We start from the raw sequence: 27,688 nt of genomic DNA, 5'->3' as shown, positions 1-27,688 counted from the left end.
ATTTTGTTAATATTATTTATTATATTTATATAATATTATATGTATAATATTACGATGAGTTTCAAAATTATTTTACTTTTTTAAAAATTATTTTTCTTTTCTATCATTTGATACGTGTGTTTTATTGCAAGTATAAATATAAATTATTTTTTTTATCTGATAAAAATCCTCGAGATATCATATACAAACTAGATAAAAATCTTTTCCTCCATGCCGCTATTGCGAAAGAATGCCAAGAATGATAATGTTTAAAAAGACAACACTAAAAATAATTTATTTATTAAATATAATATATTAATAATTTATTAAATATAATATATTAATGATAAAAATAATGATAAAAATATAACGAGTTAGGATATATATAGTATACTTTAGATTATTATCATAAAAACATACATTATAAAATCGATATAATATTTATTTTTGTATATTTGTAATATAATATTTATATTTTTTATATTAAAATTAATTATAATTTTAAAAGAAAATAAAAAATAATGAGTGTTTACCATCCCATAATTCGTATGCTATGAGCATAGGCAAGAAAAGTAAAATAGAAAAAAAACACAGGTAGCCATAAAAATTATGGAATCAACACCATCTTCACCATGCCACAAATGAAATTCAAGATACAAGGAACTCAAGATACAAAAAATAGTAGAAAAAGGAATAAAGATAAAATAAAAATTAACTATCAGCGCCATCTTTTGAATTTTAATGGCATTTCTTTAAAACAAAGTAAAATAAAAGAAGAATTGATTATTAGCGTCATCTTTTGATATCGGCTTATAAGATCTTTATTTCTAAAAGTACTTGAGAGATGACGCTAGCGATCAATTCGTATTCTATTTTATCCTTTCGTTAAAGAAATGCTATTAATTTTCAAGAGATGACGTTGATGATCAATTCCTGTTTTATTTCTATTTTTCTACTATTCTGTGTTCTTATGTATTGAGTTTTATTTGCAGCACTCTAAAGATGGCACTGATTTCACAATTTTTATCCTATCTCCGTCTTTCTCCTATTATTTGCTTTCCTTATTTATATTTATTATTAAAATGCATTTAAGAGATGGCGGCATTGTCACAATTCCATATCTTTTATATTGTGTGTATATATATATATATATTTATTTATATATCATATATTTTGTTTCATCTTTCATTTCATTTTTCCAATAAAATAAAATATATTGAAATATATTTTAATTAATAAAATTATTTGATATTAAATAGTATCATTATGAAAATTATACGTATCTATGAGTAAAATTTAAAAGACGAATAGCCAAACATATTACCAAACATATTTGTTTATAATTTATTAGTTTATAAAATTGATTATATTTATTTTTTAATTAATTATATAAAATATAAAATAAATAATGTTTATAACATTTTTATAACCATATTTATCATTGTAATATATTTCTATATATCCTTTATTTTTAAGTTTTTTTAAAGCAAATGCATTTATTTAAAATATTTTTACACTTATATCAAAATGATTTTTATAAAAATATAAAAAAAATTTTTATATATAATTATTATTGAAATATATATTCTTATTATTCTATATATTATATATATAATATCTTATTAACATTTTGTTTAATTTTTAAACAATGAAATAAAAAAGAATTATTGTAGTTCTTCAAATATCATTCTACTACTATTTATACAATTATTTTCAAACAATCTATTAAAAAATTAAGATATTTTCAGAAAAGTTTCAAGTTTAGCTTCACCAGATGGCACAATCACCTGTTACCTGAATTTTTACCTGTATAACTCTAAGCATAAGGAATCAACCAATCATTGCGTCGATCCTGGGGCCCACTAAACTCCCCACTCTAACTTACCGCCTGGCTTGAGTGCAACAGGCTACGAAGTTCAGAAATTCATTCGTCGTAAGCACGAAAACAATTTCAGCGTTTTAACGCTGCTTTTCTTCACATCTACGTTATATTATTGCATACATATGGTTGCGTAGTAATTTTCGTGGAGTGCCATCAATAAAAACAAAAAGAGGTAAGCGATTTTTTTAAATTCGTTTAATATTTTTCTTATTATAAAGTGAATTGAACAACTGGTTCTTCATCGAAGCGATATCGAATCCGCTATTCGACTCCAGTGGTACGCCAACTAAGGACATTCCGTGGAATCGCCCTGCTTTAAGAATGTGAAATCGTGTGGGTGTATTTCCATTAGTTGCAGTTTTGTTTCTTGAATACTCTTTTTGTACACACAATCATTCTAGTTATTTTACATTTAACACTACATAATTTTTCATGCATTTATTGCTGCCATGTTTGAAGAACAAATTTATACTAATCGTATTATCATATTCTTCCTAGGTTTCTTTACCATTTTTTTTTTAATTATATTTCAATATCATTTTAAATGATATATTCGATAATCTCAGTTTCACTTCTTATTGATATTATATCGATCTTCTTATCGATATTATATTATCAATAATGTAATCAATAATTTAAAAAAAACAAAAAATTTAGTATGAAATATAGATATAAATTTTTTTAATTATAATTTTTAATATTATGTCAACTATATAAGATTCTAATTATTTTTATAAATTAATCTTTATTAAAATAAAATATCAAGTACTTAATATCAAATATTATTTTAAATTTTATCTTAAGATTGAGTAATAGATTTTAGATAACTTTGCAAAATTTTAATGATTAATGCAGTATATTAAAGATAAAAGTTAAAAAAACATAATGAAATTTTATAATTAACTATACGAATTGATATGCACAAAAATATAATTTTATTGGTTATTGCTTTCATCAATAATTCCAAAATGAATTTGGAATTTAGAAACATCGCACATTTACTTTTACATTTCTGCGTTCATATCTAAAAACAATTATTTAACAAAAGTTATAAATATATAACTCATATTTTTAAGAAAACAATATCTATATATTTTTAAATAGCTAAAAAATTTTAACTATAACTTTAGCTTAAAAATGTTTTTTACGTTAATGTCAATTTTACTTTATCGTGTGATTAATATTAATTAAGCATGCATACTCAAAATGTAAATATAAATACTCAAGAAATTTAAATAAGAATAATTTATTAATGCTTCAACAATTCGTTAATGTTCATTTATTTTCAATCAATTTAAACACAAAATAATGGCATTAATTGGACAACAGAACAATAGAAAAGAATTTATATTTACATAAAAAATTAAAATGTAATGTAACTATGAGGTGCTATTTGATTATTGTTGCATACCTTACATACGTATCAGCAGCCATAGATTAGCTTGTATTTTTGTGTTCTCATTGGCGCCAACATTGAAACGATGAAAGCGATAAGAAACAAAAGACGCAAGGTAGCATATTTACAAAAATTTGATTGTGAATTATTCTGGAAGTTTTTATTATAAATGAATTTTTTTTTAAATCTTAAAAAATAGTTATCTATTATTTATTGATCATGTACAAAATATAGTTACAAAATAGGTATATACATATTTAGTATATACCAAATTATTTATTTATTTCAATGAAAATATTTTTGAAAAATTTTATTTAAAACAAAGATAATAATAGAAAAATTCTAAACATAGATTCTTCTAAAAATAATTATCTGTTCAAATTACGCATTAACGATTTTGCATTTTTATTTTGTATTTCTTAATTTAGCAATATATTTTATCTTAAATATTGATTAACAACAATGAAAAATAAGAACTAGTTTACAATCAGATTTATCTTATAAATTATTATAATACAAATTGCTTATAAAAATAAATCAAGTATTGATAAGACAAATATTTGTCAAATATTAAAGTATTCGATATATTTTTTATTATAAAAACAAAACAATTTAGATATCATTTGTATCACTTAAATGTTACTTTTCAGAAAATATACATAATCGTAGCAAATTAATATTAATATAAGCAATATTTTTACGTAAGCAATGTATAGATCGTCATAGAGTAATCATACATACAATATATACGTTGTGTACGCTATGTAAGAATTCAAAAACTGTCTATTATGATAACTTAGCTAAGAAAAGATCTATTACGCGTATTCTTCTTTACGATATTTATGGCAAAAGTTATAGTTTGATTATATAATTATATAATTTAATTAGATAAAAAATTTACGAAATTTGAAAAGTTCAAAGATTCTATAAAATTATGAATGTTTGAATATTTAAAAGATAAATTGTTATTTATTTAAATCTTTTCAGCATATCTAGAAGAAATCTAAAACAATAATATTCGTATTCAAATATTATGTTGTTTAAATAGTGCAAGCAATCAGTATCACATTACATTTTATTTATTTTACAAAAAATAAAAGTATAGAATTTTATTTTTGAACGTAAATCCATCTATCTAATTTCAATTAATCTTAATTACAATTAGTTCTTTTGTTTTTCTGCATTAATAACAATGATGTCTATGAAGGAATGCATGTTGTCTAATAATATTTCGCATCCATCCATACGGTTCGATTGTGTAATATCAAGGTCAGTGTCCATTTGAATAATCTATTTTTATCCAAGAGAAACTGTGAAACTTGATTTAAACTTCATCGGCATTAGTGATTGTGAAAGAGTACATACGAATGATGGTCAAGGTAGAAACGTCATCCTATAATTACTTGCAACATACAAACAACATATAACAATTATCTAAAGTTATTAAGATAAAAAAATATAAAATACAATAAATAAACTGCTAATATTTCTATTTAAACATTATTTCTATATATAGTTGTTTATTGTGTATTTTTTTAAAAAGTTAGAAGCAAAAAAAGTATTAGAAATGTTCTTTGGAATGAATACTTTTTGAAAAAATATATATTTAATTGATTTTTGTAAAATATTATTATTAAGAAGAATATGAATTATTCAATTTGCTTTAAAATATCATATACATTTAAAAAAAAAATATCATGTTCATTTCCTTTTTTCCTTTAAAACATAATTTTTAAGTTATAAATTTATAAATTATTTTAATATTTTTAATTTTTATAAATATTTAAATATAATAGAAATATTAATATCTATAATAATTTTTAAAGTAATCATTTGAAAAAAATGACTAATTCTTATATCATGTTTCTATAATATTATAAAAAAAGTATACTTATATTTTAAAATGATTAATATTTACATAATAATATACTCTTCGAAATTTTATGAAATAAGAATAAGAACATTTATTTTATTTGTATTATCTATAAATTACATAATGATTCGATTATTTAAACAGATTATTAATAGTGATATTATATCATAGTATTGATAATTTATACATTTTATATCATAGGATATTCACACAAAATTATATTTATTTCGTTCATAAAAAGTATAATAATTATTTAATATTTAAAAAAAAATAGGTGTAAACACGATTTGAAATACAATTTCTAAACGCGACTGACATACTTTTATGAATTGAATTCAGTTAAAAATCAGGCTATTATACGTTACCATAATTTCATCCTCCTCTTGATACATGAATCAAGATCAGAAACGATCGTACCCGGCTCCTGAATGAATAAATACCGAGTGGAAGAGCCGGTTCGCCAGATGCCTCGATTATCTTCTTTTTTCCCCCTCTATTTGCTTTTTCTCTTAGCTATAAACGTGATACTCCTGAATCGTAAAAAGTAAATTTTTTCATATATACGTGAAATATTTTGAAATTGATGATAAATAATTTGAAATTTGTAGAAAAATGAGATTGGTAGCCATTCGAAATAAACGGATGTCATTTGGAAAGTGTGGATCCTTGTATGAATCTTAGCTTGCGATACATGCATAGATACATAAGTTCTGATATAACAGATTTTCTATGATACAGTCAACGATTAACGTATTTTTGAAATATTATATAAATATTTCTTAAATAGTTATATATATAAAATAGCATTTACTTCAGCAGTTTTAATGATTTACTTCTTCAAAATCAGCTTTACGTTTATGCTTGCAACAAGCAAATTTATAACGCATGCGCGTGAAAAAGAAAACCTAACCAAACAATACATACGTATGTATAATATATCGATGTGGAGTTGTCATTGATATGCGCGCGTTAAACTGCGTTTTCATTGAAACGTTAAACTTTTTGATTGATGTCATATGTTCTTGGAAAAAATCAGAAATATTTCTTCACATTTCTATTGATAAAATATAAAAGTTATATTTAATATCTAGTTCTAAGAATAATATGTAAGTATTTTTTGCTATAAAAATTAAAATGTTTTTCTAATTACGATACTTTATTATAGATAGAATATCTTTTAAATTTTATTAAATGTTCAAAACTATGTCATGTATTTTTAAATACTTTAAAGCTTTTTACAGATATTGATAAGAATGAATATTTTTTGTATCTGATATTGCTTCTGTGACATGTATAATTATGATTGAAGAAATCAGATCAAGCAAATAACGAAGTAAATCAATAATATCAATTAAAAAAATTAAAAAAATATAAATTTATCACTATATCATTTCAAATACTTAATAAAATGATCTACAAGACGTGTAATTATATTTATTTCTTCATAATATTCTTGTATTATTAAAAATTTAATTAGATTGAATTTACTCAAAAAATTAAGTAAAAGAAAATTATTAAAAATCAATAGATAAAGATTCTCCATGAGAATTTTTATTAGAGATAAATAAATATAATTATAAAGATAGAAATAAAATACTAATTATGATTATAAAGAAGTAACTTTAAAAAAAATTAATGTCTAATGAAATCATATTGCAGCGCAATTTTCTTCAAAGAATTAATTTATCGGTTCAAAAGAAAATTATAAAAGTTTGTCAGAAGTCAAAAAATTTGTAAGAAATCATTTTAAAATATTATCTTCTTAATATAAAATTTATATTTGAATTATAATATATATCTATTTTTTTCAAATTTATTTTTCCATTGGTTGAAACTTAATTTACACAACGTAAATTTGTAACTCTACACCATATTATACATGAGTTTATTTTATTCCGTTTATTTGTCGGTTACACATAATCGATAAATATTTAAATATAAAATATAAAATGATTGAATATTCATTTTAAATCAAACATTATAAAGATATAAAAATTTTAATTTTATTTTTCGTTTTATTTTTTCCGTATATGACAAAAGAATAGTGTAAACAAAACATACAATAAATTTTATAATATTAGGTAATAAATTGTTCTATATAACATATATATAGTTATCCGACATTTAGATGTGTTTAACAAATTCTGAAATGGATGTAGGAAAATGCACTACCTGTTTAGATGTGCAAATTATTATCTCAAACGTTAAGATACAAAGGCGTAAAAAAGGCAATGGCGTAGTTCAGACAAAACAAATATATTATCAGTATATAAGATAAAGATAAAGGCTCTGATAAAACGATAAAAAATGTATATTCTGTGATAAACTGCTAACAGCGTACTGACAGAAAAGTTTAATGAATTCTAAATGCTATTATATTCCCCTGAAATGAAAAAAATAAATGAACAAATGATGGATTAAACACTGATTAAAATAAAAGAGAGTTATATATCTAAATATGCATTATATATTATATTCATTTGTGAAATAGATGGAATGAAATTTATTTTGTTTCAAGGAGATATGATTGTTTTTTTCTAAGTACAAATATAGGAAACACAAAGGTTAACTTCGCTTCTTTTTTCTATTTTTTTAATAGAATTATTTTCTAAAAAATAATAATTAATAAAGAATCAAAGATACGCAATATTATTTTCAAATTGAATTTAAACTTTCCTTCGTTTAATCATACAAATAGTCAATTGACAAGTCAATCGTATAATGCACGTGTACTGCACGCCCTCCTATTAATTCCGGATACAATAATGATACATTACATAAGTGATATTTGCACAGTGAAACGAGAACAGTATGATTAATTGAACTAAATTTGAAATTGAAGATGCACTTTACAATGGATTTTAAACAAATTTAACAATGAAAAACAATTTTTTTATTTATAACAATGAACTTTTTATATATAACAATGAACAATTTTTTTATCTATAAAAAAAAAGTACGTAATTATTTCACTCCTTAATTGTTTGGAAAATATATCTTAATCGAAATATCTAAGAAACGATAACGACGATTAAAATTGTTTTGATGTGCGTGACAATTAATTAATAAATATACTGATATTTTATTGAAATATATAATGAAATGAAGTATCCACTTGCGAAATTTATTTTTTACTTTTTTACTGTCATCGACACCAGATTGTGATCATTATGTTATAATAATGATATCTAATAATGTTTCTCTGTAGAGAGTGTGTCATTCGAGCCGGTTGATTTCACAAGAAATCACTTTACAGTCATACGACGAATTGGTATTGCACAGATTCGATCGAATCGATATGTAATTCTGACTAGGAGAACGCGTCGATAGAACGCCTCTACGACGTCATCTTATAATAAATATCTAACGTACTAATACTTGGAATGTTTTCCAAGAGATATAATGTTTCACAACAATTTTTCTGTTTCATATAAAATCCTTTTTCTTTCTTCTATTTTCATTTTTCAATGAAATGAAAAATTTTCAAATTGTTTTTCTTGATTATTTTTATAGCTACATTAAAAATTTCCTCAAGATTATTTTGTTAATTAAAGATATAAGTGATTAGTTAAGTAAAAAGATATCTTATTGATAATACATCTAGTATAATAATGTATAATAATTATTATTAAAAAAGATTCATTAAAAATTGCTTTGAAATATTGGTAAAAAAAAAAAACAAAGAAATAATTATACAATTATTATAACATGCTTAGACATCAATTATAGACATCAAAATATAAGTGATAATGACCCTACTACTTATTAGATTATATATATCATTATTTTATCGAATTATATTTGTATTGATCTTTCGAGTCATTTTTGCCCCAATTGTGATTTTCTATTGTTAATTAATTTCTGAAGTTCAAAAATAATGAGAAGAATCGTTATTAATAATAAAGTATAACAAAAAGAAATCCGAGAATAAAATTTATTCATCATCAATTCTACGAAATTGTATTAAAAATGATTCTATAACATTTTTTAAAAATATTTTTTTACAACAATTACTTCAATTTCAAATAAAATTCGCTTCACAATTCAAGATCACAACAAAAAAAAGTATGTTTACATACGTGCGCATTCATCTATGAAATGTTTCCCGTATTTATCTACCTTTATGTCGGTCTGTTTGAATCCGTCGCTGGCGATGTCTACGTAGGTGGGCCTGAAATGTTGATTCGAAAATGCCAATCTCGAGATTTACACACTCTCTTCGGAATAGGGTAGCTATAGTCTCTATTTTGTGCGCGTTTGTCACGTCGAAATTGAAACGGAAAAGCAAAAGGGACCACCACCTGCGTTATGCTCGAAGACAGGTAACTTTACCTGTTTCCAACCGGCCAGATTTTTTGAGAGTCGAACAAAGAACTCAACTGATACTTTCATGCACCCTACGACCTAAGCCTGTCTTATACATCTTAAAGCGGCACGTTCGTATAACTGACCGTTTCGAAGTCCACTTTTTTTAAATTACATTACGTCTTGACTTTTAAAATACCATTCATTTCAGTCGGCGAGGTCTTGTTATTTGTTGTCTGTTATACACGCATTTTTAACATGCCTATCAATACATTGAAAAATGTGAATTTTTTCTCGTTTTATTATTAGAAATGCAGTCTTCGTATAGATATAAGAAAAATTTATTTCATAAATTAAATTATTAAGTATAGATTCATTCTGTTTATTCTGTGTTTATTTACATTAATAAATTTTGGTAGTATTAATACTATTGGAATATACTATTCGATAGCAAATAGCTAAAAATTATAAAAACAATTATGAAGAATTAAGGATATATATATATTTGTGATCTAAATTTAATTTTGCAATTTAATTCAATTGCAATTATCACTACTTGAAAATTTATGTAAACATTTTTTAAATTATAATAATAAATTAACAATATGCTTCGTAATAAATTGATAAAATAAAAAATGAATATAGTAATTGAACATTGAACACAATAATCAGACATTACTGACAATGAGACACGTTTCGAGATAATACCTATATCGATTCAATGTCACTTTATAATGCATCTATGCTGTTAAAATCATTATTTAAGTTTCATTATATATATTTTGCATTTAAAAGTTAATATTATCTCGATAAATAAAAAACTTAAATGAAAATGAAATTTTTTTCAATTTGTATCATTTTTATATTAATTTTAATCTAATAGAAAGAACAATAAAAGAAACATTACATGTAAACATGTAAATTTTTTTATTAAATTGATCTTTAAAAATATTTAATTATTTCTATTTTATAATAATTAGACAATTAATTTTTAATAATAATAAAAAAATGTCTCTTTTATATTCTATCATTATTCTTGTGGATTAACAATATGTACATTTTATTGTATATATTGTTAAATTCTATAATATTATTAGAAATTAAATAAGATAACTAGAATATTATGTATTTAATTGATAAAAAGATTAATTATTTTCGTTTTACAATGAAATTTATTATTAATTTTAATTTTCCGTAATACGCATTTCTCATTCTTAGAAATTTCAAATTAAATTTGATAAAAATTAATCTCATTTCAAGTACAAAATTCAATTGTTAAAAAAGATAACAAGAAATATGATAGATAATGATTCTTATAAAATCTTTTAATTCTTATAAATTATATGTATTCTTATTCATAAGTAAATTACAATTTTTTTATTCTTTAAAAAGTTTGAGTATACAAGATAAGAATAATATATCGATATCTTATATTTTAATCATTAAAATTTTTATATGATTATTTTAATGCAAAATTGATTAATATTTTGTAATAATATTTTTTTCGAATATTAATTTTTTAAGGATCATTGAATTAAACATTATAAATTAAACCAGTGAAAAATTTTTATATATGTATATAATTTAAAATTGTTATTTACAGGATACAAGATGAAACTGCTAGCAGTTTTTCTGCTAACAGTACTGTTATCTGGATTATTTTCATTAAATGAAGCTAACATTGATGCCACACATGTACCATTAATTAAATCGAATCATTTAAATGAGTCTCCGGAATTGAAAGAATCTCTAACCGAAACAAAAACTATATCAGAGAAAGAATCTTATTCTACTGATGCCTCAATAAACGAACGAACAGAAAATGTCGATGATAAAGATGCATTAAAATTGAAGGATGATCTTCAATTTATGAAAAATTTTCTTAATCCCAAAGATATGCTTATGCAAGAAATTCATACATTAAATGAAGAATCTAAGGTAATTTGTATATTTTTATATTGATTTAATGTAATCATATATTTAATATTATGATATTATTGAAATTTTAGTTCAATTCAATTTAATATAAATAAATTATTAAATTGATCAATGAATTAATTTAACTTAAATTAATTTATTCTTTATGTGATATAATATATAATATAATATAATATAAAGATATTTGAAATAATTGAATTACGAAAATTTTTATTATATTTTTATTATATATTTATTAAATAAAATTATAAAAATAATTATAGAATCAGAATAAAATTGCACAGCCTCTTAAAACAGAAGTTAAAAAGGTTAGAGTCTCAAATGCATCAACAAAGAACAACTCGGATAACAGTGATATGACATTACTCGAAAATGAAAATTCCTATGAAGATGATTTGAGTGAAGATGAAGAAGATGAAAGCGAAGACGAATATGAGGATGAAGATCGTGATGAAAATGATGATGAACCCGAAGATGACGAACAAGTAATGACACAGTGTCCTGATTATTGCAAATGTGCTGGAGAATATGCTGCTGTAACAACTGCAACGTACGTCTTAATTATAACATGATATAATTTAATTATTTTCTTTATATTAACTAAAGATAAAAACAATATTTATATGTAATAATTATTATTATTAACAACAATAATTATAAACAACAAAATTATTAATAATATATCATAAAAGCAGTTTTTATACATATAAAAAAATTTAAATATTTTATAAAATTTATAAAAGATATATTTATTATTAAATATTTTTTTTTATTTTCAGATGCACCAAACTTGTAGAACAACAATCTTTTAGCACGGGTATTGTACATTTGCGCATTGAAAATGCTGGACAAATTCGTCTTGGCCCTCATGCATTTCAATCACGAGGCTTTCAACATTTGGAATCTATTACGATTACTGATACGAGAATAGTCGAACTGAATCAAACTGCATTTGATGGCATATCATATTTATTTTCTGTAAATTTAACGCGCAATGATCTTCAAGATATTCATCCAAATACTTTCTTAAATAACAAACAATTGTCATTACTTGCCATTTCTGGAAATCCATTAAAACATACACAGGACTTGAAATTATCAAAACATAGTTTGTTTGATGCTTCATCCGTTACAGAATTTGATTTTTCTTTTAATGGTTTGACGAAATTGAAACGTACAGCATTTACAAAGATGAAAAGTTTAACTTATATTAATTTAAAAGGCAATAAGTTGAAAGAAATTGATAGCGCAACTTTCAATATGTTGGAATCACTCGTAGAAGTAGATCTTTCGAATAATTTATTAAATGAAATTCCCGTTGATCTCTTTGATAATAATGAAATTCAAACGCTTCGTATTAGTAGTAAGATTAATTAAATATAAAATTTAATATATAATGCAATATAAAAATTTTTATTAAAAAATTAAATTATACTTAATTTTTAGGAAATAATTTTGCAAGTTTAAATACTATACAAGCATCAAAACTGAGATTATTAGATGTATCTAATAATAAAATCAAAACAATAGCAAAAGATGATTTTGCTGGAATGCCCTTATTGGATCAGTTGATAATTACTTCTAATGGACTTAAAAGGATTCATCAACATGCTTTTGTTAATCTTGATCAACTTAATTATCTGGACATTAGTGATAATAAATTAACTTTTTTGACAGAACATCATCTAAAAAATAATGCAAGATTACAAGTTTTATTAATGAACAATAATCCGGAATTAGACACTTTACCAATTTTCAAAGCGGCTGATGTTGAATATAATACGTACAGGTATTACGTATAATAAATAATATTTTATTTAATTCTATTGTGCCGAATGTTGATTATTATTATAATTTTTCGATAATGAATAGTAGATAATATATACATAGTTAATTCGTACTTTGAATATATTTATTAATGAATTTTTACAGTATATATCGATTTGAATGTTCAAATTGTGGCTTGCATTTCCTCGAAGAAGAAACTTTCAATGCCATGCCAGCAATAACACGATTAAATCTCTCCAGAAATCGTCTGGCTAGTCTTCCAAACGGATTTCTGAATAGTCTCTCATCCTTACGAATTCTTGATCTTTCTGACAATATAATTAATTCTTTACAAAGTGAAATGTTTCATGGTGCTACCAGTTTAACTAAACTCAATCTTGCGGGTAATCCTTTGACAACATTACAAGTAACACCATTCCTAAAGACTCCCAGTCTTATTAAACTCGACGTAAGCAGATGCGCTTTGGAAAGAGTATGGAGTGAAGCTAGAGTTCCATTGACTACTTTACGGTATATAACATTATAATGCAAAAATAATTTTTTTTCATTTCTATTGAAAAATTTAATTTTTTAATGAATAATAAATATATATCATTTTTTAAATTATTTCATAAATAAAAATATAAAAATGTATATAATTATGAAAGAAGATAAAATAAATTATAAATAAAATTATAATTTACTAATACTATTATTTTATTTTTAGATACCTATCAGTTCGGGAAAATCTTCTTCATCATATCACCGTGGAAGAATTGAAAGCAATGCCATCACTTGCTAATCTGGATTTATCACATAATCCTCTTGATTGTGATGTTGAATTCAATGAAGCAGTTCAATGGCTTACTGATCATGGTGTAGCGCCAATTGAAACATCGAGGTATTTATTAATTTTGAAAATGTAAATTAAATGAAATATATAAATATACAATTTTTTTACAATTTTTAGATATATAAGTAATTATGGTAATACTGATAATTATCAAGATTCTGAAGGTATAAGTCAATGGACGGATTTGGCAAAAGTAGTTTGTGATGGTATTAGTTCTGGACCACGACCGAGGCCAGTTCCTCGGAAAGAAAAGAAAAACAATTTCCTTGGTGGATTTGATTCATCTGAAGATTCTGATTCTTTATTAAGAAGCAATGTTAAAAGTGACGAAGTAAGTATAAATTTTATTATATTTTTGATTAATGATTTACATACAATTATAATTTTAATATTGTTTTTCGGTTCAAAAAATATTAAAATTATATGTAAAAATTATTTTAAAAATTAATAATAACTCTTTTATATTAGGAATTAATTAAGTTGCAAATTGATCACGGAATAAAATTGAATGAAGAAGTTGAAAAAGCCTGGACAACGCAAGATCAAGAATATGAAGATTTTGTTACTTCAGAGAATATAGAATATCATCCTTGGTACACCAATGCACTTTGGCCTGTAATGATCGTGATTATCATAACTTCGATAATTCTCTTATTAACAGTGCATATTGTAATTCACTTGGCGAAACGCCGAGGTCAAGGACCCGTTATTAGGCCACCAATGATCCTACGACAAGGTTTAATTGATAACAAGAATTGTGGTTTAGTATATAAACCGCTTCAAGAAGAAATTGCTACTCCCCATGTTCCAAAACGGGGAAGCTTTTATTCTAGTAGTACATTCCATTATGATAAAATTGTGCCAGAAAGCGTATAAAATTTATTATCAGCTACAATCAAATTACTATCAATTATTTAGAATAATAATGCAATGTAATTTAATCTGCAGTTAAAGAAAACAACAAATTTAAAGAAGTATTTTTAAATAAATTAATGACTTAATTACATTCAGGAAAATATGTTATATATGAACATAACATAATATATTTATAATGGTTAAAAAAGTATAAATTTTTACAATTAATATAAAATAAAAAATAAAATTCGCAAATAAAATGAAATATATATATATTGACAAAGATAACTGGATTAAACTAATTATAGAAAAATAACTTTTAAAATAATTTTTAAAGTACTCAATTTTCCATAGATTTTTATAATATTTATTAATAATATTTTGAAAAAATTTTATATGAAATTTTCATTTGCATAAACAATTAATATTTTTTTTTATTTCAAATAAAACAGTTTTTTATAAATCGAAATTATATTTTACTAATTAATTATATAATACTAACTATATATATTTAATTACTATTGCATATTAATAATTGTAGAATTATTATTTTGGGCAAATAAATGGATTACTATAAAAAAAAAATTAGAAATGAAAAACACAAAAATTAACAAACACTTTAAGCAGGGTTTTAGAATACAACGAATATATTTTTATATTTTGTAAACAATTTTTAAATTAAAACAATTTTTTAACATTCATCAGGTACATAGTTATAATAATATATATGAAATATAAGTTTTGTAATTTTTAATAGTGATAATATTATTCACAACATTTAAGCCATGAAAAATAAATATAAAAATAAATATAATACTTTAAAAAAAAAATATACTACTAAGTATATATATATACTTATAGTAAATTAATATTTCGTAGTATAACTAGTACGTTATCTTGTACTATATATTATGCTACATATTGTAAATAATGTATAACATTTAAATAAAAATTTTGATTATAGTAAATAAGCAAAAATTATTTTCTAATACTTTATTCCATACATATCGTATATTAATCATATCATGTATTAAATATAAGTAAGCATATAATATGTATCTTTATTTATATTTTAATTTTATATATATAATATTTATTTGAAAAATAAAATCTTAAATAATATCATAATTTTAAATTTTCTTCCAAATAAAATTTAAACTTATATAAAATATACCATATTATATATATTATGTATAGAATATACCATATTATATATACTATGTATAGAATATACCATGTATTATATATACTATGTATAGAATATACTATATATTATATATATTATATATAATACTAGATAAGATTTCAAGTTTGTATATACATGTATATGTATACGAATTCATATGTATTTCAGAATCTTTGACCTCAAATATAATCGATGTTGACATAAAAAAAATAATACATTTTAATCAGCTTACTTCTCAAATATCTATTCGAAATATGATTTTCGAAATTTGTCCTATTTTTTAACTTATTTTTTAAATAAAAATATTTAAAATATAATTTAGAGATAATAATATTATTTATTATTTATTCTGTTTCAATCAAAAAAATTATAAATTTTCTATTTAAAAATTTTTATTTTTTAATCATTTGATATTACGGAAAATCTAAACATTGATACGGTACTGATTGGTACGGTTGTGAACATAAAATTATTTCATTGAGATAAGTATAACAGAATTATAAAAATTCAAATGTTTAGTACCAATTAAAAAACGCCATAGATCGATCAGTTTTGAAGAATTAATATTTTTTACAATCAATATTTTTATATTCAAATTTTAAAACTTTATTTTATAATTAAAAATTATTAAAAAATGCTTTCCAAAAAACGTATTTTAGATCTATTACAAGTTATTTCTTCTCAATCGTAAGTATACTATATAGTACTATATAGATATATAATATAAATATATAAAATTATATTAATAATTTATTAAAAATTATTTTTATAAATTATTGTATATTTTAATTTTTATATAATATATTTTATAATATTTATGTATACATATATAATATATACATATTATAGAGATACAAACTATATATTACTTGAAAAATTAATATTAATATAATTTTAATATTTTTTTAATGTTAATGTAATTTTTTAATATTAATATATTTCTGTAAGAACAAAAAAATTTTTATTTTTGATATATTGATTGATTTAAATTTTTTATAGTTGTAAATGCCCAGCTCATGCAAATCCAAGAGGTACTTTATATGAACTAAAAAAAGTTCAAAGCACAGTGGCTAATGCTACATTAACAAAAGAATATGCATTTGAAGTATGTATTTGCAATATTTAAAGATAAATAACCTATATAATAATATAATAAAGCTTGATTATAGATCAAATATACAAAATACAAGAAATAATACAAAAAAGAAAATTTATACTTTATGTGTAAAAAATTTTATGATTAAATTTATTCTATTAATATTATCTTAATAAAAATATTTGCAGATGGCTTCTTCTACAGTACGATATGGTATTGGTGTTACAAGAGAATTAGGTATGGATGTCCAAAACTTTGGTTCCAAAAATGTATGTTTAATGACAGATTCCAATTTAATAAATTTACCACCTGTTAAAACTGCTATGGATAGCCTTACTAAACATGGTATTCAAACTTCTGTTTATGACAATGTACGCGTAGAACCCACAGAACAGAGTTTAAAAGATTCTATTGAATATGTTAAACGTGGAAAATTTGATGCTTTTATAGCGGTAAGAGATAAACATATAATAAGTTTCTTTCTAACTTATTATTTGATTTATATTTTTTTGAAATATATTATGAAAATATATTATTTATTTAAATTAGCAAAGAATTCTACTTTTTAAAAAGTAGGAAATTAAATCCATTTATTATAAAATAAAGAATTGAGAAGATAATTATTAAGAAATCAAGAACGAAAAAGTAATTATTTTTATTTAAGTTTTATAAAATTAATAGTATAAATACATACTTAATATTATTATTAATATATTATTTATTTGATATAAAACAATTTAAAATATAAAATTAATTCTTTCATCAGATAGGAGGTGGTTCAGTGATAGATACTTGTAAAGTAGCAAATCTTTATAGTTCTGATCCACAAGCAGACTTCTTAGATTATGTAAATGCACCTATTGGTAAAGGAAAACCAGTTACAGTACAGTTAAAACCATTAATAGCTGTACCAACTACATCTGGTACTGGTTCAGAAACAACTGGTGTGTCTATCTTTGATTATCAACCACTTAAAGCTAAAACTGGAATTGCTAATAGGTAAATTATAATATTGTAATAAAATTATTGCTTTATGATTATATTTTATACAAAAATTGTATATTTGTCATGTATCATTAAATATTATTATTAAGTTTAAAATTAAATTTAAGAATTTGTTTATAGAGCATTGAAACCCACTTTGGGTCTTATTGATCCAAATCATACATTGAGTTTGCCAGAAAGAGTCTGTGCTTATTCCGGCTTTGATGTACTATGTCATGCTCTTGAATCTTTTACTGCATTACCATATACTGAAAGAAATTGTCCTTCTAATCCGATACTTAGACCAGCCTACCAAGGAAGCAATCCTATTAGTGATGTATGGTCAAAATATGCTCTTCAAATAATGCATAAGTAAATAATTATTTTTATTATGATAAAAATTAATGTTTGCTAAAAAAATATTAAATAAATAGAATTAAAAAAATATAAATTTATATATTTCTAGTAATTCTAATTATCTATAATTTATTTTTGTTTTTCAATTTTCTTAAAAAATCAATTATTTTCAATCATAAATAAATAATGAAATAATAATTAAAAATTAAAGAAAAAATGCTTTTATTATTTTTTTATATATAGATATTTTAAGAGAGCAGTATATAATCAAGATGATATTGAAGCTAGAAGTAATATGCATCTTGCAAGTACTATGGCAGGTGTTGGATTTGGTAATGCAGGAGTTCATCTTTGTCATGCACTTTCTTATCCTATTAGTGGAAATGTACGAAATTTTCAGCCCATGGTACTTATAATAAAAATTTTATAAAAATAATTTTTATGTTAAAGAAAATATTAAAGAAAATTTAAATACATTATTTATTATAGGGTTATAGCAAAAATCATCCTATAGTGCCACATGGACTATCAGTTGTTATAACTGCACCTGCTGTATTTTCTTTTACTGGAAATGCATGTCCAGAAAAACATTTAGTAGCTGCTGAATTACTTGGTGCTGATATTAGTCGAGCTAAAAAAAGTGATGCAGGCAAAATATTAGCAGATACTGTAAAAGAATATATGCAAATGATGAAAATTGAAAATGGTTTGGTTGAATTAGGTTTCAAAAAAGAAGACATTCCTACTTTAGTGGAAGGCACATTACCACAAGTAAGCAAATTTATTATGATTATTTTTTTTCTTTTTATTGTAAATATTATTATATTAAATAAGAATATAATAACTATTAATATTAAGTAGAATATTTAATTATGTATTTTGATAAGTAAAAAGCAATTTACAATCAATTTAAAATAGTGATTTAGCATATATAAATAAATGATAATTAAGTAAATTTGTCATATATTTATATTAATATATATTATATTAATATATAATTTATATTAATATATATGAATTAAAAAAGATATATATATATATGTATATGTATGTATTTATATCTCTTTTATGATCAAGAAGTATAACATACATATATTACAATTACATATATATATATATATATATATAATTTATGTGCTTTTCTTATTTATATTATAAATTAATTTAATTTTATATTATTTATAGCATCGTATTACAAAATTAGCACCACGAGAACAATCAAGAGAGGATTTAGCCCAATTATTTGAAAATTCTTTTACAATATATTAAAAGAAAATTAATTTTTAAAGTCATATTTTTTAAAAACAATAAATAAGGACAATAAAAAATATTTTTTAATATCTAATTTTTTCTAAATAAAATATTATCTGTAATCTATTTTTTAAAAAATTTTATTTTTTAAAAAAATTTTTTTTATAAATTATATAACGAAATAATCTGAACTAATAATTTAAATATATAAATGTAAATATATGAATATATTAGTAAAACAAATATTATATGTTTTAATAATATTAATTTATTTACTTATCGAACTTCTTTAACAAATATCATGTTAATAATAAATCCATTTTCGTATATTATTAATTTTCGTATATTATTAATTTTCGTGAATATGAATATAAGATAATTTTATTTAAATTTATCAGGAATTTTTTGATTTAATATTCATTAATAATAATCATATAAAAGTTGAGACAAATAATATACAAAAAATAATTATAATAGTGTCATGGATTTACGATATTTGTTCACAAATTAAATTACGCTTCAAATATAAATTTTAAGATTCATAACTTGTACTATTTATTTCAAATATATAATTCCTTATAAATTACACGAGTCTTATTTTTACGATTATTATTATTATTATTCATTTTATATCCTTCATCTTGAATTGATTAAATTATACAAAATTACTTTAGTTTTGTACAAAAAATTTCAAAATTCTTGAGCGATGCTAACAAGTAAATTAAAAATTTTTAAATTTTAAAATAATTTAAAAATTCCGATTTTGAGAAAACATAAAAGAAAAATGCTTGCGTGAAAAATAATGCAGCTTTTTTTTACTGTTTTAACTAATTTAGTATAAAATTTATTATATTTTAAGATTTTAAATTTTAAATTTATATTTTATATTGCAATTGATTTTTCATAGCAAATTATATATTTGTAAACGAAACAAAACAATTAATTTCATCATACGGTTATTTTTTATTATTGATGTAAGTTATTTCTGAGAAATAAAAATAGTAAATAATAATATTTCATTTTCTGATAAAATAAAATAATTTTATTAATATTTATCTTTTAAACTTTAGATCAACAAAAACATTATTTTTAAAAGAAAACTAAACAATAAAATAATCATGAATATTATCTTTGATATAAAAATAATAATTATTAATTAGTTTTAATTATTTTATATAACTATTAATTAGTTTTATATTTTATTAATAATAATTTAATAAGTATATAAAACATTAATAATATTAAAGTAAATAATAAATTTAATATAATAGTATGGACAAACGTATGTATGAAATTATATTTTTGTTTATTATATTTAAAATAAACCCAATGCGATAAATGTTAAAAAATATATATAAAATATAAAAATATAAAAAGATACGATAAAATGAAAACATAAAATTGAGAAATTCTAAATCATTAGAATAAAAAAAACAATGGAGAGTTTGTTACGATAACATCATGTTTTCAGCCCCCATCAATATACATAATTTGTAGGAATATTTTGCTTATTACATATTGATTTATATTCTATTTTCTGTTGCATGTTCTTAAATGTCATCTGATTCATAAGTACAAAGAAATTAATATTATTGACGTTAAATAATTGAAATAAATCACAAAATAACAATCGAAAAATATTTACTTATCTGATACATTAGATCCTTGTGTAGAATTTCTATTCACTTTTGCAAATGCCACTAAAATGGATGACAGAGTGGTATAATCGATTCACATATCGATAACAATTGAAAGCACGATATTAATTATTTTTATTTTGAAACTATAACTGTCGAAATATTTTATATTTATATTATATTTTTAATGCTAGTCTTTTCTACATAATATTTTTCTTGATACGATATTGATATATATTAATATATAATGAGTTAATATAATTAAATATTATATATTTTATTATTACTCAAGTTAAAATGAGCCAATGAAACTAAAGAATAAAATGGAAATAAAAAAATCATATATGCATACACTTTATATACAATATTAATTTCTAATTATTTAATTATACAATATTAATTCCTAATTTCTAATTAAAAAAGAAGAATTCAATTTGTAAAGGTACGTATATGTATAATGTAATCAAGAGTAAAATATAATTGTTATGTTAAAATAAATGAATAAAAATAAATTTTATTTCATAAAGAATGATATGATAATAATTTAATAAAAACTGCTTTCAATTCTCAAATTTATTATATATTATCTAATTAAAATATAGTATATTTTGATCAAGTATTTATTTCAAGTATGATAATTTGTTTCATTTTTTAATTTATTTTATTAAAAAAAATATTTAAAATAAAAATAATTATATTATTTATCATTTGTTCTCTATTAGCAAAAGATTCTATTTGACAATTTTTTTTAATTATTTGATATTAAAAAGAATTTGAATATTAATGGTACTAATATTATGTATATAAAATTATTTCATTACAGATAATAAGAGAATTATATTCAAATATTCAGTACTGATTACAGAACATTATAGATCAAATGAACAATTTTTAAAAAATCAATATTTTTTTCTTTAAATCCTTATATTATATTCAAAAAAATGTTTTCTAAAAAACCTAATTTAAATCTATTACAAGTTATTTCTTTTCAATCGTAAGTATGCATATATATACATGTACATATAATATCGTATAAATATATAAAATTATTTTATTTTAAAAATTATTTTTACAATTATTTTTGTAATATAATTTTGTAAATATTATTTTTGTAATTATATTAATAAAATATTTTATATTATTAATATTGTTATATATATATGTATATATTATATTAAAAGATGTAAATTATTTTGAAAAATTAATATTATATGATATTATAATATTTTATATAAATTATATATAAATATAAATATATTATATAATATTTTAACACTAATATATTTCTATGTATGAAGATAAATAATTTTTGTTTTTGATATATTGATTAATTTAGATTAATTTAAATTTTTTTATAGATGTAAATATCCATTTTATGCAAATCCAGAAAATACAGCTATATTTATTTTTTATGAATTAAAAAAAAATCAAAGCACAATGACTAATACCACACTAACAAAAGAATATGCATTTGAGGTATATATTTTAATATATATATGTATATATATTATTTATATATTATATATAGAGATAAATAATTTCATGCATTGAATCTAAGTTTATTATAGATTATGAAATACAAGATAGAGAAAGAAAATTTACACTTTATGTAATATAAAAGTTTTTTGATTAAATTAATACTATTATTTTATTAATATTATTTTAATAATAATATTTACAGATGACTTCTCCTACATTACGATATGGTATTGGTGTTACAAGAGAATTGGGTATGGATATGCAAAATTTTGGTTCCAAAAATGTTTGTTTAATGACAGATTCTAATTTAGTAAATTTATTACCTGTTAAAACTGCTATAAACAGTCTTACTAAATATAAAAATCAAACCACAGTTTATGATAATGTACGTGTAGAACCTACAGATCAGAGCTTAAAAGACTGCATTGAATTTGTTAAATTCAAAAAATTTGATGGTTTTGTAGCGGTAAGAAATAAACATATAACAAGTTTTTTTGAAAATTTTGATTTTTATTTTCTTGAAATATATTATAAAAATTTAACAAGGAATCTTAAGAAAAAAGAAATTAAAAATTTAAAGCATAAAATTAATTTTTTTATCAGATAGGAGGTGGTTCAGTAATAGATACTTGTAAGGTAGCAAATCTTTATAGTTCTGATCCACAAGCAGATTTTTTAGATTATGTAAATGCACCTATTGGTAAAGAAAAACCAATTACAGTGCAATTAAAACCATTAGTAGCTGTACCAACCACTTTTGGTACTGGTTCAGAAACAAGTGGTATTTGTATCTTTAATTATGAACCACTTAAAACCAAAATTGGAATTATTAATAGGTTAATAAGTTATAATATTGCAATAAAATTATTGTTTTATGATTATTTACATATAATTATATATTTGTTTTTTAATTTATGTTTTTTATCATATTAAATGTTATTATTAAATCATTTAGAATAATTTGAGGATTATTTTCAGAGCTTTAAGACCCACTTTGGGTCTTATTGATCCAAATCATACATTGAGTTTGCCAGAAAGAGTCTGTGCTTATTCTGGTTTTGATGTATTATGTAATGCTCTTGAATCTTTTACTGCATTACCATATACAGAAAGAACTTGTCCTCTCAATCCAATTCTTAGACCAGCCTACCAAGGGAGCAATCCTATTAGTGATGTATGGTCTAAATTTACTCTTCAAATAATGCACAAGTAAATAATTATCTTTATTATGATGAAAAATAATGTTGTAATAGTTAATAATGTAAACAAATATAAATTTATATTTATATATTTTTAATATGGTTTATATCTATAATTTATTTTTGTTTTCTTAAAAAATCAATTATTTTTAGTCATAAATAAATAATGAAATAATAATTAAAAATTAAAGAAAAAAATGCAATATTTTTATTATTTTTTTATATATAGATATTTTAAGAGAGCAGTATATAATCAAGATGATATTGAAGCTAGGAGTAACATGCATCTTGCAAGTACTATGGCAGGTGTTGGATTTGGTAATGCAGGAGTTCATCTTTGTCATGCACTTTCTTATCCTATTAGTGGACATGCAAAAAGTTTTCAGCCAACAGTACATATAAAAAATAAAATATAAATATAATTTTTATGTTAAATATTAAAAATAATTTAAATTTATTCATTGTTTGTTATAGGATTATGGCAAAGGTCGTGCTATAGTGCCACATGGATTGTCAGTTGTTATAACTGCACCTGCTGTATTTTCTTTTACTGGAAGTGCATGTCCAGAAAAACATTTAATAGCTGCTGAATTACTTGGTGCTGATATTAGTCAAGCTAAAAAAAGTGATGCTGGAAAAATATTAGCAGACACTATAAGAAAATATATGCAAATAATGAAAATTGAAAATGGTTTGGCTGAATTAGGTTTCAAAAAAGAAGACATTCCTATTTTAGTGGAAGGTGCATTGCAACAAGTAAGCATTATGATTATTTTTCTTTCTTTATCATATATTTAGTTATCATAACTATTAAATGGAAATATGACTATTAATATTAGGTAAAATATTTAATTATGTATTTTGATAAATGAAAGAAAATTTACAATCAATTTTAAATAGTGATTTATTGGTCACCATACATGAATGAATGACAATTAAGTAAATTTGTCATATATTTTTAATTTCATATGCTAGCATATGACGAATTAATAATTGTCATGTAATATAATATATATATATACATACATATATATATATATATATATATACATATATATATATATATACATACATATATATATATATATATATATATGTATATATATATATTTTTACATTTTAAATTTTTTGGTATGATCATACAATATTTTTTTATTTTACATACATTATGGTTACATATATAATTTTTGTATTTTTCTTCATTAATATTATAAATTAATTTTATATTATTTACAGCAACGTCTTACGAAATTAGCACCACGAGAACATTCAAGAGAGGATCTAGCTCAAATATTTGAAAATTCTTTTAGAATATATTAAGAGAAAAATAATTTCTAAAACCATATTTTTTTTATGAATATTATATAAACTATTTTTTAATATCTAATTTTTTCTAAGTGAAATTTTATTATCTTTAATTTATTTTTTAAATAAATGTTATATTTTTTGATAATTATTAAATGAACGAAATAATCTGAAGTAATAAATTAAAAATTGAATAAAATATTATATATTAAGAATACAATTAAATCAAAAAAATATATTGACAAAGATATAAACAAATAATTTATAGTGATTATAATGTCATTTTTTTTATCAAAAAATCCTTAATAAAGCATTCATCATTACAAGAACGATGATAAGGATCTCTGAATTTAATGACTTATATTCTATGATGTAATCATTAATAAATTCTTATTCTTATAAGATTGTACATATATATTTTAATAATTTCAATTTGGCAAAATACAAAATTTAATTATTGCCAAGTATATGTTCATTAAATCATCGCACATTTATCATTAATAATAAAATTTTCAAAAAATTAGAGATTAGCTACAGATTAATACTATCCGAAGCAGTCAAATTTTATTTTATAAATCTCATTATAAATTTAATAAATTCTCGAAAAGCACTTGTTAGATAGAAATAATTCTCTTTAATATACACATCATCGAAAAATGTAGAATTATTAGTAACATGAGTTGATCGATTTTATATATTTAATGATAATATTGTAATATTGTAAAATCAATATCAATATAATAATTTATTGATATCACTTTACTGTTTAGTAGTTGATAAATAATTTTTTATTATTTTGAGAAATGTGTTGAGCATAAGATCATTTTTCTTTTAAAATATAAAAATATGAATATATGCTTAGTGATTGAATTAATATGAAATCATTGAAATATATAAATATCATTTATATTAAATGATAATGATAAATAGTAAATTTTTCATTCATATACAAATGATATTTTAAATTTCTAATGATATCAATTAATATCTAAAAGCATGTATTATCAATTTTTTTATATTAAAGAAAAATGTTACTAATATTATTAATTATATAATTATTAATTATATAATCAGTTTGATTTATAAACATTTTTCAAAATAATTCCTATTTAAACTCAATTCAAATGAAGTAGATATTGTTTCTATTATGTCAAATATTTTTTTCTTTTCTGTTCTCGGTTTCATTTTTCATATATGATGTAAAATTTATCTTATAAAATTTTTTACATTTGATGTACACATAATATGTGAATAAAAATTTTTTAGAAAATTCGTTTTTTATGGTGAATATCGTTAAGATTTTTAATTCAAAAATATTTATTTTTTTCAAACCAAAACTCTTAAAGAGTTAATTTCTGAAATTTATAATATTAAGAAAATAGTTAATTTTTCTTATTAATAAAATTAATTTCACTGATATAATTTAAAATTACATGTAGCAATTAATTACCTTAAATATTTTATCAGAATGATGTTTGAATTTTACTTTTGCTGTAACTTTGCTTAAATAATTTTCCATATCCGATTATGTTATTAAATTATTATGTTATCCATATTATTTCTTTGAATTGTTGAATATTACGTTCAAACTATAAAATATTAAATGATATTTTGTAATTGTTGTTGATTCTTATTTATATGAATATATGAATATATATGCAAATAAAATAATGATGTTATACCTTTAATAATATTAATTTACTTACCGTCGAACCTCCTTGAGAAATACCACTCTATCAAATATTCATTTTCATATTTCACAGTTTGAACTAGCTTCTTCGACTGCGAATATAAGAATGTTTCATTTATATTTATGAGGAACGTCTTTGATTTAATCCTCCCCACTTAGTAATAATGTTTATGTTTTCTTCTTGATATTAAACTATTTCACACTTCACAATGGTTGTAACAAATAGTATATACAAAAAATAATAATAATGCCGTGAATTTACGATATTCGTTCAAAGGAAAATTAAATTACGCTTCAAATATGAATTCTGAGAATTTGTAACTTGTACTATTTACTTCAAATAAATAATTCTTTATAAATTATACGATCCTTATTTTTACTTGACTATTACTATTCAGATATTAATTGATTTTGAATCCTTCATCTTGAACCGATTAAATTATATATAGAACTACTTTAGATCTGTAAAAAAAAAATTCCAATAGATTTGAACGAACGTGCCTGCCAAATAAATTAAAAATGTTCAATACACAATATTTTTCAAAATGATATATGATACTAACCTGATGTAGATAAATATAATGTAGTTTATTATTATTCAAGTTAAAATTAATCGATGAAACTAAAAAAAATCATGAATCATATATATATATATA

General features: G+C 21.3%; 3 protein-coding genes and 1 long non-coding RNA gene across 9 annotated transcripts; 3 read left to right on the top strand and 1 right to left on the bottom strand.

Annotated features, from left to right (window-relative positions):
• The first annotated feature begins 1,855 nt into the window (after positions 1–1,855).
• LOC108001485 (leucine-rich repeat-containing G-protein coupled receptor 5) lies at positions 1,856–15,108 on the top strand. 2 transcript variants are annotated; one of them, XM_017062504.3, is made up of 9 exons: positions 1,856–2,033; positions 11,039–11,373; positions 11,637–11,923; positions 12,153–12,736; positions 12,820–13,162; positions 13,306–13,671; positions 13,868–14,041; positions 14,111–14,324; positions 14,462–15,108. In XM_017062504.3, exons 2-9 carry the CDS (start codon positions 11,047–11,049, stop codon positions 14,867–14,869), a joined length of 2,703 nt encoding a protein of 900 aa, XP_016917993.2. In that variant the 5' UTR covers positions 1,856–2,033; positions 11,039–11,046; the 3' UTR covers positions 14,870–15,108. The 2 variants fall into 2 exon arrangements, with proteins under 2 accessions (XP_016917993.2, XP_061936481.1); XM_062080497.1 differs by lacking the exon at positions 1,856–2,033 and adding an exon at positions 6,071–6,236.
• Positions 4,207–27,552, bottom strand: LOC108001487 (uncharacterized). 2 transcript variants are annotated; one of them, XR_001766710.3, is made up of 4 exons: positions 27,049–27,387; positions 26,793–26,931; positions 5,496–5,660; positions 4,207–4,659 (listed from the first exon to the last, which is right to left on the bottom strand). It is a non-coding gene; the product is annotated as an uncharacterized LOC108001487 (long non-coding RNA). The 2 variants fall into 2 exon arrangements; XR_003698524.2 differs by lacking the exons at positions 4,207–4,659; positions 5,496–5,660 and adding an exon at positions 24,924–26,697 and having other exon boundaries at positions 27,049–27,552.
• LOC108001486 (probable hydroxyacid-oxoacid transhydrogenase, mitochondrial) lies at positions 16,421–19,832 on the top strand. The gene is made up of 8 exons (XM_062080505.1): positions 16,421–16,721; positions 17,034–17,139; positions 17,319–17,582; positions 17,897–18,129; positions 18,256–18,486; positions 18,715–18,877; positions 18,961–19,242; positions 19,657–19,832. Exons 1-8 carry the CDS (start codon positions 16,669–16,671, stop codon positions 19,738–19,740), a joined length of 1,416 nt encoding a protein of 471 aa, XP_061936489.1. The 5' UTR covers positions 16,421–16,668; the 3' UTR covers positions 19,741–19,832.
• On the top strand, positions 19,855–25,986 carry LOC133666787 (probable hydroxyacid-oxoacid transhydrogenase, mitochondrial). 4 transcript variants are annotated; one of them, XM_062080501.1, is made up of 9 exons: positions 19,855–21,801; positions 22,183–22,353; positions 22,718–22,835; positions 23,041–23,304; positions 23,442–23,674; positions 23,817–24,047; positions 24,267–24,429; positions 24,512–24,793; positions 25,274–25,986. In XM_062080501.1, the coding sequence occupies exons 2-9, from the start codon at positions 22,301–22,303 to the stop codon at positions 25,355–25,357; spliced, it is 1,428 nt and encodes a 475-aa protein (XP_061936485.1). In that variant the 5' UTR covers positions 19,855–21,801; positions 22,183–22,300; the 3' UTR covers positions 25,358–25,986. The 4 variants fall into 4 exon arrangements, with proteins under 4 accessions (XP_061936485.1, XP_061936486.1, XP_061936488.1 ...); XM_062080502.1 differs by lacking the exon at positions 22,183–22,353; XM_062080504.1 differs by lacking the exons at positions 19,855–21,801; positions 22,718–22,835 and having other exon boundaries at positions 22,271–22,353.
• Positions 27,553–27,688: the final 136 nt, after the last annotated feature.

Source organism: Apis cerana, linkage group LG10 (genome assembly GCF_029169275.1).
Source record: "Apis cerana isolate GH-2021 linkage group LG10, AcerK_1.0, whole genome shotgun sequence".
In the NCBI taxonomy this organism is placed as follows: Eukaryota; Metazoa; Arthropoda; class Insecta; order Hymenoptera; family Apidae; genus Apis; species Apis cerana.
The sequence above is the reverse complement of the archived record's forward strand: the minus strand, read 5'-3'. Positions and strand labels throughout refer to the sequence as shown.